Source organism: Crinia signifera, chromosome 6, assembly GCF_055691185.1.
Source record: "Crinia signifera chromosome 6, ASM5569118v1, whole genome shotgun sequence".
NCBI classification, from domain to species: domain Eukaryota; kingdom Metazoa; phylum Chordata; class Amphibia; order Anura; family Myobatrachidae; genus Crinia; species Crinia signifera.
This window is the reverse complement of record NC_139222.1, coordinates 25,459,915-25,471,995: the sequence shown is the minus strand read 5'-3', so window position 1 is coordinate 25,471,995 and position 12,081 is coordinate 25,459,915. Positions and strand designations below refer to the sequence as shown.

The following is a 12,081-nucleotide window of genomic DNA, read 5'->3' as shown; positions in this document are numbered from 1 at the left end:
TGAGTATACGGGGGACTAAAGAGGGGCTTAGGGGTGCCGTGAATTGCGGGAGGGGTGCGGGGGGTGCCGTGAATCAAGGGAGGGAGGGGGCGCAGTTGTCGGCCAATCGCGGGAGAGGGCAGGGGTCCGCAAAGCGTGGGAGGGGGCGTGAATTGCGCGAGGGGGGGTTGCGAATCGCGGGAGGGGGGGTGCGCGGGGGGTCCGTGAATTGCGGGAGGGGGGGGGGCACGGGGCGCGATGAATCACCTAGTTGGTTATATATTCTTGTAGAAGGATGGTAGGATGTTGCTGTCATTCAGAATGCATTTACATAAACAGTAATAGTAGCAGTAAAAGGTCTGACTTAAAACACCTACAGTAAAACAGAACAGGTGTTATATATTATACAAATAATTGGTTGATGATGTGTAGGTTGACGTGCACATAGTTCATAGTTGTCACTGGAAAAAAATTGCTACAAGCAAAAATCAACACAGAAAGTTCAATACATGTAAATGTTGACATAAGTGTGGCACTTCATCGGTGTCCATGTCGACACATGAGAATGAATATGAAAACATTCAAAAAAAGACAAATAAATCTTCAAAAACTCATGTCAACCTTTTTCATTGTCGACCATAGCCGTGCCAGTGTTTTGCATGTGCCATTTAATCCTGGGGTTGTCGTGAATCACGCGCGGGGGTGGGGGGGAGGGAGGAGGTGAGGGGTGTCCGCGAATCACGGGAGGAGGGGTCATGGGTGGATGCCGTGAATTGCGGGAGAGGGGGTCGCGGGGGGGGTGTGGGTGCCGCGAATCGTGGGATGGGGGGGCGCGGAGGGTTGCAGTGAATCACGGGAGGGTGGGTCGCGGGGGCTTGCCGCAATGACAGGAGGGGGGTCAGGGGTGGGGAATCGCGGTAGGTGGGTTCGTGGGGGGCACCGTGAACCGCGGGAGGGGGGGCCCGGGGGGTTGGCGCGAATCGTGGGAGGGGGGGCGTGGGGTGCCGCGAATTGCAGGAGGGGGGGGTGTCACGGGGTGGGGCCGCGAATTGCGGAAGTCACCGGGGGTGCCGCGAATTGCGGGGGGTGTGCTGCAAATCTCGGGAGGGGGGTCGCGGGGGGTGCCGCGAATCGCCACAAGAAAAAAATCAACACAGAAAGGTCAACACATGTAAATGTTGACATAAGTGTGGCACTTCATTGGCGTCCATGTCGACACATGAGAATGAATATGAAAACATTGAAAAAGTGAAAAATAAATCTTGTCAACCTTTTTCATTGTCGACCATAGCCATGTCAGTGTTTTGCATGTGCCATTTAATCGTGGGGATGCCGTGAATGGGGGGGGAGGTGCATACCCAACATGACTCTCTCACGGAGGGACACATTGCTCTGTTTCTGGACTTTCTTCTTAATTTATGGATTACCATCACCTGTGCTTAAACACCTTTCTTATCAATTACCCTGTTTAAAATGACAGGTGATGACAATCATAAATTAAGATGGAAGTCCACAAACAGCATTCTGTCCCTCCTGGAGAGGGTCATGTTGGGAGGTATGGAGGTGTGGGGCGCTCACCTGGTGTGTCTGGTGAGTAGCTGTGTCTTTGCTGTGTAACATGGAGAGGCAGAGGGTGTCTGGCACTGTCTGTGGGCTCACTGGGCTGGTTCTCTGTCATGTGAGTCAGTCATGTGAGTCAGAGGCTCCACCCAGCGTTATAGCTCCAGACACACTTTGAGTGACAGATGTAGCCAAATATATAAGAGATTCTGGACCCGATATTAGATAGGCACCATGCCTCAAGAACATCAGTGAGGACTGGTCACAAACAGTTCCGGGCGTTGATAGAGGGCATGGGTCTTGTGGATGCGTGGCATCAGAAACATCCCACCACTGAACAGTTTTCGTGCTTCTCTTCCACGCACTCCACCTTCTCCAGAATTGATCTGGCTTTGGTGTCAAAGACCCTTCTCCCCAACATACACTCCACCACATATGAATCTAGGGGCATTTCCGACCACTCCCCCTTTAACCCTTGACGTTTAGATGGGAGAGGATAGAGGCCAATCTTTTTGGAAACTCAATAAATTCTGGCTGACGAGTTTGGGCATTGGGACAGATCTGGAGGACACCTGGCGGGAATTCTTAGACCTTAGCAAGGACACTGCTTCTCCCACGGTGGTGTGGGACGCATTCAAGTCACATATTAGAGGCTCACTTATACAAAAAATAGCTACTCTCAAGAAATACTATAGGCAGACAGAGTTGGAGTTAAAGTCTACATGTAGACAGTTGGAGCATGTGTATCTGGAGGATGGTCTGGAGCCCTCTAAACAACAGTGGCTTTCGGCCCAGGAGGCGTGGGTAGATTACCTTAATGATAAAGCTAAATACAAGTTACTATATACTTAACTCTCAGTATGCGTTTCGGGACAGGCCCGGCAGTTACCTGGCAAGATTGGCTAGTGCAGAGAGACTCAGCAATACTGTGTGTCGCATACTTACCCCACAGGGAACTTCCTACACCAAAACCCAGGATATTGTTGCTCAATTCCTGGCATATTATCGTACACTTTACAGCTCCACATTAACTTATGACATCCCGGCCATACAGAGTTACCTAGATCAGATTACTATGCACTCTTTGTCACATGCGGACAGGGATGCCCTTGACTTGCCCCTGCGGGTGGACGAGGTAGAATTGGCGATCAGGTCCTTCCCTGTTGGCAAGGCCCCGGGCCTTGACGGGCTTCCCCTGGACTTATATAAACAACATATATCCTTCTATGCCCCAAACCTATACAATGAGTTATTCTCCCATGGTTGCTTGCCCCAGTCTATGTCCGAAGCCAACATAATAGTCCTGCTAAAGCCGGACAAGGATCCTAGGTCCGTAGACTCCTACAGACCCAAATAACTAATCCCCAAGGATATTAAAATTCTGGCTAAGATCCTCTCTATCCGTCTTAATGCAGTGATCTCTGGTATTATCCATAGCTACCAAACAGGTTTTATGCCGGGCAAATCAGCCATGATAAACTTGCGCAGACTCTGTACCCATTTTCAGAGCCCACGTGGGGATGCCCATTCGTCTGTGGTAGTCTCGCTGGACGCGGCCAAGGCATTTGACTCGGTTGAGTGGGAATTCCTATGGCAAACCCTTACTAAGGTGGCGATTGGTCCTGGCTTTGTTAAATGGGTGCGTCTACTATATGCCTAAGCTAGGGTCTCTGCGAATGGGTTTGTGTCCTCTTCATTTCACCTAGAGTGGGGCACTCGGCAGGGCTGCCCCCTATCGCCCACTCTCTTTGCCATTGCAGTAGAACCCCTGACCTGCTTAATTCGTGCCTCATCCTCAGTAAAGGGATTTCAGATAGGCCAGTTAAAAGAAAAAATTGCCTTATATGCCGACGACATACTATTATTTGTCTCTAGCTATGCCTCCTCTATGCCCCCCCTACTAGGTATCATCGACAGGTTTGGGGCTTACTCTGGAATAAGTCCTGTATTCTTCCCTTTAGAGGGATGCTCCCGGAAGTCCCCGCCATCCCACTCCCCCTGCCCTGGGTAAACTCTTTTAAATACCTAGGGGTTCATGTATCCAATGTCCCGTCCCAATATATCTCCCTTAATATTCAACCACAGTTAGACTACTTGAAGTCCAGAATTTCAGTAAATTGCCCTTGACAGTTTCGGGTAGGATAAGTCTTATCAAGATGATAGCCCAACCAAAACTCCTGTATATCCTACAACACGCCCCGATATACATACCCCTTCAGCTGTTTAGGAAAATCGATGGCCTGCTTTCCTCCATCATATGGTCTGGCAAGAGGGCCCCCATAAAATTGAATACCCTTACACAGATACGTGACATCGGTGGTATGGCAGTTCCTTCCTTCAGATTATATTACCTTGCGGCACAGTTAGCACACCTGCTGGACTGGGTTGGCGAGGATGCGTCATGCAGACTTCCCTCATTGATTACAACGCAGACTGCCGGGTCTGTCCCCATTGCAGATCTTGCTGAGCGACAATGTTAAGCTCATAGACATACCAGTATTTAAACAAGCGGTTCTGGTATGGCGACAATCGGGCCGCCTTCTTTCGGTGGCAGGCTGTGACCCGGATGCCCCTCTGGACGGCTCCAGGGCTTTCCCGGAGATTATGGAGCTTCAGCTCCGTGAGTTCTGGGGGGGCATGGGGTGTCACCTCAATAGGCCAGGTCTACTCAGACAATATATTTAAATCATTTCAACAACTCAGGGAAGACTGCCGGGTGCCCAATATACACTATTTTTGGTACCTTCAGCTTAGACATGCCTGCCAGACACAATTCCCGAAGGCCCCTTTACTAACTCACCTGTTAAAAATATGCTGACCTCGGGTGGGTCTTCTAGGGCTGTCTCCACAGATTTTATGCAGCGTTGTTATCGTCACAACACGCCCCTGGTCTGCCTCACCTTATAGCGGCATGGGAGCTGGAGTTGGGCTCTATCTCTGATGAGGACTGGGAGATGGCACTGGGGAGCCCGCGCACTTCCACTACATCCTCCAGATACCAGCAAATTCAATTATACATATTACACAGGGTCTACCTGACTCCCACTAGACTATTTAGGATGGGGGTCAGGGCCGACTCTAGATGTCCTAAATGTAATTCCTCCGAGGGCACTTTTTGGCATCTATAATGGAGCTGCACAATAGTATCCTCCTTCTGGCAGGAAGTCATTTCGGCTATTGTCACTACAGGTATCCCCCGTAATGTTTTTACCCCACAGTTCTGTGCCCTGGCATTCTTAGATGTGAAACATTTATTGAGCTATGCCGGGAACCTGTGCACTATAGCCAAGGTATGTGTAGCACGGAAATGGTTGGCCTCTGAGGGTCTCACGCTGAGGAAGTGGACTTGCCTGACCAACTCAGTGGTCAGACATGAAAAATTTGTATATGTATCTAGAGGCTCTGAAAAAAATTATCATAAGGTATGGAACCATTGGATTCAGTGGCGTAACTACTAATTCTGCGCCCCCCCCCCCTGCCGACAATGCAGGGGGGCGCCCCCCCCCCCGGGTAAAAAAACACAAGCGGAGGGGAGCCGGGGTGCGGCAGGGTGTGTGGGTGTGTATGTGGGTGTGTGTTTGTGTGTTACCTCGGGCCACATCCGTCTGCGCCAGGTCCCGGCTCTCCCCTTTACTGCTGCTAATGAAAAGTGACACTTGGAAAATGGCTGCCCCCATACCGCAGACGAAAAACTGTCTGCGGTATGGGGGCAGCCATTTTCCAAGTGTCACATTTTGTATTAGCAGCACTGCGGCTGCAGCAGTAGCCGGGAGAGCTAGGACCCGGTGCACATAAAAGCGGCGGCGGCAGAAGGCAGCCATTGAGTAATAATAGTTCCGCAGACCCCCCCCCCGGCGCCCACATACCCTCATCGCCTCCCCGCCACCGCGGGGGCTGCGGGACAATAGTTACGCCACTTATTGGATTGATTCACCTCTTATGCATCAGGAGGATTAGTCTCCCACGCTCACTATATTCACGCACTGTAATGAGAATGGGTGCGCTTGGTGGAGCGCTTTAGTTACCAGCAAGGCGGAGCTCCTGGCTGTATACACAGGTTCAACACAACACAAAATGAGTATCGTATGATGTAGTTCTATTCTGTATCTTTTATTTATGCAGATATGTTCCATATTATATGTCTCAAATGTACCGCTAGTTTCAAATTATTCATCATTAACATGTTCACCAGATGAGTATTGTATAGCCGTGATGTCATACCACTCATATTTGTTGACTGTGAATTTAAAAAAACATGCATATATGTATGCTGTTTCTCTTCTTTTTCTTCTGTTGTCTTTTAAGTTGTAAGCTGTAACAAAATTTCAATTAAAAAAAATCATTGAATTCAAAAAAAGTAGTACAAACAGTCTGGTCCACATTCCAGGATTATATCAGGTGGTCTTAGATCTAGACATTACCCTTTCTAGACCTTGGATATTTTGGGGAATATATACCTCTCAATAATGTAAGAAAATGACACCAGATATACAAATACTACTTATTAGGATGGCGGCGGCGGCGGCGGCTGTCAAGAAGACCATCTTATCACAATGGATCTCGACAGCCCCCGACACCTATAAGCTTGGTCTTTCCCAGAATAATATACCGCTTTCAGATGGATTGGACGGAGACAGTACTTCAAAAGGAGAAATTAGCTACAAAATTGTTTGAAACTTGGTTACCACACGTACGTACTCTGTCGGTCCCTCTGGAGGAGGCTTAGAGAAATTCTCTCAAATACAACTTGGTATATTGCAGGATAACTGGATACAGAGCCCCCTTTTTAGGGTTACGGAGAGTCCTGCATAGCTCATGTAAATATTGATGAATATGACGGAACTCTGGGAGGCAATGGAGTCATCTGCCGCCGGGCTCCTGCTCTCAAGGGGGCACCTTTCCTCCCCTGCAAGGTTAAATAAGTTAATTGAAAGCCAATGATATCACTTCTGTGGCCGAGTTCTGAGAAATATGTGTGCTATACATACATACATACATACATACAGATATAGATCAGGGTTGCCGACCCTCCCGGAATTTGCGGGAGTCTCCCGAAAATCGGGTCCTTCCTCCCGGCCCCCGGAAGGGTGGGCAACCCTCCCGGAATCAGGGGGACCCCCACTGAGCCCCCCGATCGCGGCATTTATATGCCGCAATCCGCGGGTCTCAGGGGAGGGGGCGGAGCTAAAACGGCACAATCGTGTCGTTTTAGCCCCGCCCCCTCCATGGATATCAGTTATTTAGCCTATTTCCCGTAATGGAGGTGGGGCTTAATGATGTCACGATTAAGCCCCGCCCCCAAAATTCGTAATGAAAGATTCCTCTCCGGGCTTCTCCCGGAGAGGATTTTTTGAAAGTCGGCAACCCTGATATAGATATATATTGAACACATACAGTATAAATTACAGAACAGACATATATTAGGTTGTGGGGGAGGGGGGGGGCGGTTACAATATATCTTGCCTCCGGGCAACTGGAGCGAACTTACGCCACTGATATGGGCCAAAATATATATCCTTATTATGGAGGATAAAATGAGTGAATCGTTATGTTAAGAAGTATTACTGGTGAAATATAATGCATATGTAATGCTAAGAATGTTTTTTTATCTTTTATACGGCAATGAATAAGAAAAAATAAATAAAACCTCTATTTTAACAAAAAAAAAAAAACAGGTGCTGCAGATCCAGGTGCAGGCAGGAACCTGGACTGAGCAGGTCCGGTCTGAGAGTTAACCAAAACTGTTGTTGTACTGACAGTCGTCGTAGGTTGGCAAACCAATGTCATCGGGGCTATCTGTAGGAGATCCCCGCCTTCCTGTTTGAATTTCCTCAGGGGTACCGGAGGAAAGACACACGGAAGACATAACTTCCATGCAATTGATAGTGCATCTGTGAAACTGAAAACATTTTTTCAAGTAAAAATCAGAGAAAAGCTTGTGTGATTGCCTGAGGCAACCCCTGCTGAAATAACGGTGCACCAGATTTCTGCTAGCACCACCAAAAAACTGGGGAGCTGAGGTTATAGGGGAGAGGAGCCGAGCATCCTGGGAACCCTGAAAGCTTTGCTGATTGGTGCCCCGTCCTCTGGGTCTGCCTACAACCCCTACTGTATGTCACCCTGTGGTCCCCATGAACCTCGAAGTAAGAGAGAGTAAACCAAAGGTAAGTCTGCCATAACGTTTAATTCTGGAATTTACAAAATATAGATTTATTTATAAAAAATTTCCAATGCTGCAAGCAAGGAAAATCTTTCTCTGGTGTCTAACAAGATACATTTTTTTGCTAAAACATTTCCCACATTCAGGACATAAAAATGGTTTCTCACCTGCATGTACCCTCTCATGTGTAACAAGACTGGATTTATCAGTAAAACATTTCCCACATTCAGAACATGAAAATGGTTTCTCACCTGTATGTACCCTCTCATGTGTAACAAGACTAGATTTAGCAGTAAAACATTTCCCACATTCAGAACATGAAAATGGTTTCTCACCTGTATGTATCCTCTCATGTGTAACAAAACTGGATTTATAAGTAAAACATTTCCCACATTCAGAACATGAAAATGGTTTCTCACCTGTATGTACCCTCTCATGTACAACAAGACTGGATTTCTGACTAAAACATTTCCCACATTCAGAACATGGAAATGGTTTCGCACCTGTATGTACCCTCTCATGTGTAACGAGAGAGAGTTTAGAAATAAAACATTTCCCACATTCAGAGCATGGAAATGGTTTCGCACCTGTATGTACCCTCTCATGTGTAACAAGATTGGATTTATCGCTATAACATTTCCCACATTCAGGACATGAAAATGGTTTCTCACCTGTATGTACCCTCTCATGTACAACAAGACTGGATTTATCAGTAAAACATTTCCCACATTCAGAACATGAAAATGGTTTCACACCTGTATGTACCCTCTCATGTACAACAAGACTGGATTTATGACTAAAACATTTCCCACATTCAGAGCATGGAAATGGTTTCGCACCTGTATGTACCCTCTCATGTACAACAAGACTGAATTTATCCCTATAACATTTCCCACATTCAGAGCATGAAAATGGTTTTGCACCTGTATGTACCCTCTCATGTGTAACGAGACAGAATTTAGAAGTAAAACATTTCCCACATTCAGAGCATGAAAACGGTTTCTCCCCTGTATGTATCCTCTCATGTGTAATAAGATGTGATTTATCCCTATAACATTTCCCACATCCAGAGCATGAAAATGGTTTCTCCCCTGTATGTATCCTCTCATGTGTAACGAGACTGGATTTATAAGCAAAACATTTCCCACACTCAAAACATGAAAATGGTTTCTCACTTGTGGGGTGCCTTGGATGTAAAACAGAATCTGACTGATTTATAGAACTATCACCAAACTCAGAACTGGATGATATTGTATCATCTTTATTGTCTGTACTGTGTGTAGTAAGGTCTGAATGATCAGGAGAAGGTTCCTCATGGCTAGAGGGACCAGATGAAATATCTGCAGCGTGAAATGTTGGGTCTGTATTGGGGATAATGGGGTTTTCCTCTGGAGAATCTCGTCTGATGTTCTTATCTTCTATTATATAATCTGGAGACACAATGAGATCTCCCTCCGAGGTATTCCTGCTTGTGCGCCCATCTACAGGAAACAGATGAATGACAACAGACAAAATTTGTTGCATTGAGAAACAAATGTTCATGGATGTTTTATCACTTACACTGAACATGTCTAATGCTGCGCACACACTGGCCGATATATCGCTGGTCTGTCAGTCACTGGGCACCAGTAATAAGTCTGTAACCAACGTGAGCTCCGCAACAGAGCGGATGGGCAATATATTGGTACATTGTTCAATGTGTACAAAAGGGAAAGAGCAGGAGTATAATAGGGGCTGATGGCTCCTGATGTATGAGATACACCAGAGAGTGTGGGGAGGAGACTGGTCAGATCTCTGGGCTGGTAACACACAGTGACATGATGTGAGGGGGAGAGCAGGAGTATAATAGGGGCTGATGGCTCCTGATGTATGAGATACACCAGAGAGTGCGGGGAGGAGACTGGTCAGATCTCTGGGCTGGTAACACACAGTGACATGATGTGAGGGGGAGAGCAGGAGTATAATAGGGGCTGATGGCTCCTGATGTATGAGATACACCAGAGAGTGTAAGGAGGAGACTGGTCAGATCTCTGGGCTGGTAACACACAGTGACATGATGTGAGGGGGAGAGCAGGAGTATAATAGGGGCTGATGGCTCCTGATGTATGAGATACACCAGAGAGTGTGGGGAGGAGACTGGTCAGATCTCTGGGCTGGTAACACACAGTGACATGATGTGAGGGGAGAGCAGGAGTATAATAGGGGCTGATGGCTCCTGATGTATGATATACACCAGAGAGTGAGGGGAGGAGACTGGTCAGATCTCTGGGCTGGTAACACACAGTGACAGGATGTGAGGGGAGAGCAGGAGTATAATAGGGGCTGATGGCTCCTGATTTCTGAGATATCTGTAAAGCTGTATTAACAGAACAAGGATATACTGGGCCAAAAGGTAATGGGGTGAAAGATTCAGAAAGTGAGAGTTTTCCCAGTGTCAATGCCTAATTTTTCCCAGCATATAATTTCCATAATCATAATTATAACCATGCCCACTAAATTAATATAGTCAGGGATAAATAATCTTTTATCCCATAAATGTCATGTTTGGACTCTACATGTGCAAAATTACACTAGCTATCAGATGACAGTTATTAGAATTCCATATCATATTGCACCCACATGTTATTACATATCATAAGCTCCCACTATATTAAGATACAGCAATCAGAGGGGCGTGTCTATAAGCTAATTGAGAGAATGTGATGAATGGTTCCCGGGGAAAGACAAAAGGATCCAGATAAGCCAGTCACAAGATACTGTAAACATAAGCTACCGTATTTTTCGGACCATAAGACGCACCTGACCATAAGACGCACCTAGTTTTTGGGGAGGAAAACAGGGTGAAAAAATATTCTGAACCACAGTGCCCAGGTGCAGTCACTGCCACCCAATGCCCTGGCATAGCACTATAAAATAATAGTGGACAGTGGTTTTACAGCAAGTGTGGTATTATACATAGATTCATGAGATGAGAAGCCCCTACAATAACCACATGCAGCAACTGTGCATGTACACATGGATAGGGAGTTGAGCAGGGTCACAGGCACAGAGGAAGTGGGGTAGTGGGGGACAAGGTGTCACATACAGGGGGCTCAAACAGGGGGGTGGTGGTTACAGCGATCCTTGGGCACTCACCAATCTGTGAGGAGAAGCTGCAGGGTAACAGGGAGGCTTGAGGATCCAGGGACAGAGAGAAGGCTTCAGTACCACAGTGCTGCCCAGCTTGGGGGACTTGGAAGAACAGATCTGCTTCATGCACACTGTGGCTGCGGGAGGTGCCGCTTCCCCATTGATTACACCCCTGCCGTGTTCCTTTAAACAGCGCTCCAGACGGGAAGCGCTTGGCACGCTGCGCTGCTCTGACAGACACTAGAGGTCATACAAACCTCTAGTGTCTGTCTCCTGTGCAAGGCGGCAGCCATCTTTGATGCGGCCACCACATACAGAGACTACGGCACCGTCTCCCCTGTCAGCGCCGCAGTCTGAGGAGAAGGGAGCTGATGATCATTCGGTCCATAAGACGCACATAGTTTTTCTCCCACATTTTGTGGGAGAAAAAGTGCGTCTTATGGTCCGAAAAATACGGTAAGTGAAACCTGGTGAATGAATAGATTCTCCCCTCCCCCGAGAGTTCTCTTGGGAAGCAAGGGAAAATCAAACAGCCACTTGCTGTTCGATCAAGACACAGAGAGGATGGGTCTCGCTTCACCGGGAGGCTCCTTCCATAACATATGGATTTGGATGTGATAAGTATTATGTATCATATAATTGTATTGTGTACTAGGACCCCGGTTATGGAATATGGATTATGCTAGAGAGTTTAAGAGTAGTTAACTTCCATTCTTAGTCTGTCTTCAGATATTAACATGTGCATAGGCCCAGCGTATCCTATGGTTTGGACAAAGAAAGCTTCTGTCTGTAGTTAAGAATGATCTGTGTGAATGATGTTTAGCTAGCCTGTAGTTCATGGATTGTATTGTGGTTCACAATAGCTATATAGTAGGCAGCAGTCGGTAGATTATATAGATTGGTATGTGTAAGGACAAGCTGTAGTGATTTTACTGATTTGAGCATGGTGGAATGCTATTACTATGTAAGCAGAATGTGTAAACATGTGCTGTGAGGGTAGTCCACTATTGTCTGGATTCTTGGTGTTTGAATGGATGTGTAAGGCTATGCAAGAACAGAGTGCGAGTGCTTTGTGTGGTGTCCAGTAAGAGTGTCTGGATAGACTATCTGATGGAGCCTACGTATATGTGGCGGGTGTTGGTGGCGTGATGCTCGGATGGTGTGTGTGTAATAGCTTGTGATGTGATTGTGATGTGATTGGTCCTTGGATTGTGTGGTGCTATTTGGGTGTTCTGTGCGGAAGTGCATAGACA

General features: G+C 46.9%; 2 protein-coding genes across 4 annotated transcripts in view; both read right to left on the bottom strand.

Moving 5' to 3' along the window:
* Window positions 1–12,081, bottom strand: part of LOC146009552 (uncharacterized) — a 485,071-nt gene that overhangs the window by 243,972 nt on the left and 229,018 nt on the right. The window lies entirely within an intron of this gene.
* Window positions 7,711–12,081, bottom strand: part of LOC146010164 (uncharacterized) — a 41,437-nt gene continuing 37,066 nt past the window's right edge. For all 3 annotated transcript variants that reach the window (XM_083151129.1, XM_083151127.1, XM_083151128.1), the window contains one exon: window positions 7,711–9,180. In XM_083151129.1, coding sequence (XP_083007255.1) covers window positions 7,754–9,180 — 1,427 coding nt within the window. In that variant the 3' untranslated portion in view covers window positions 7,711–7,753. The remainder of the gene's footprint in view (window positions 9,181–12,081) is intronic.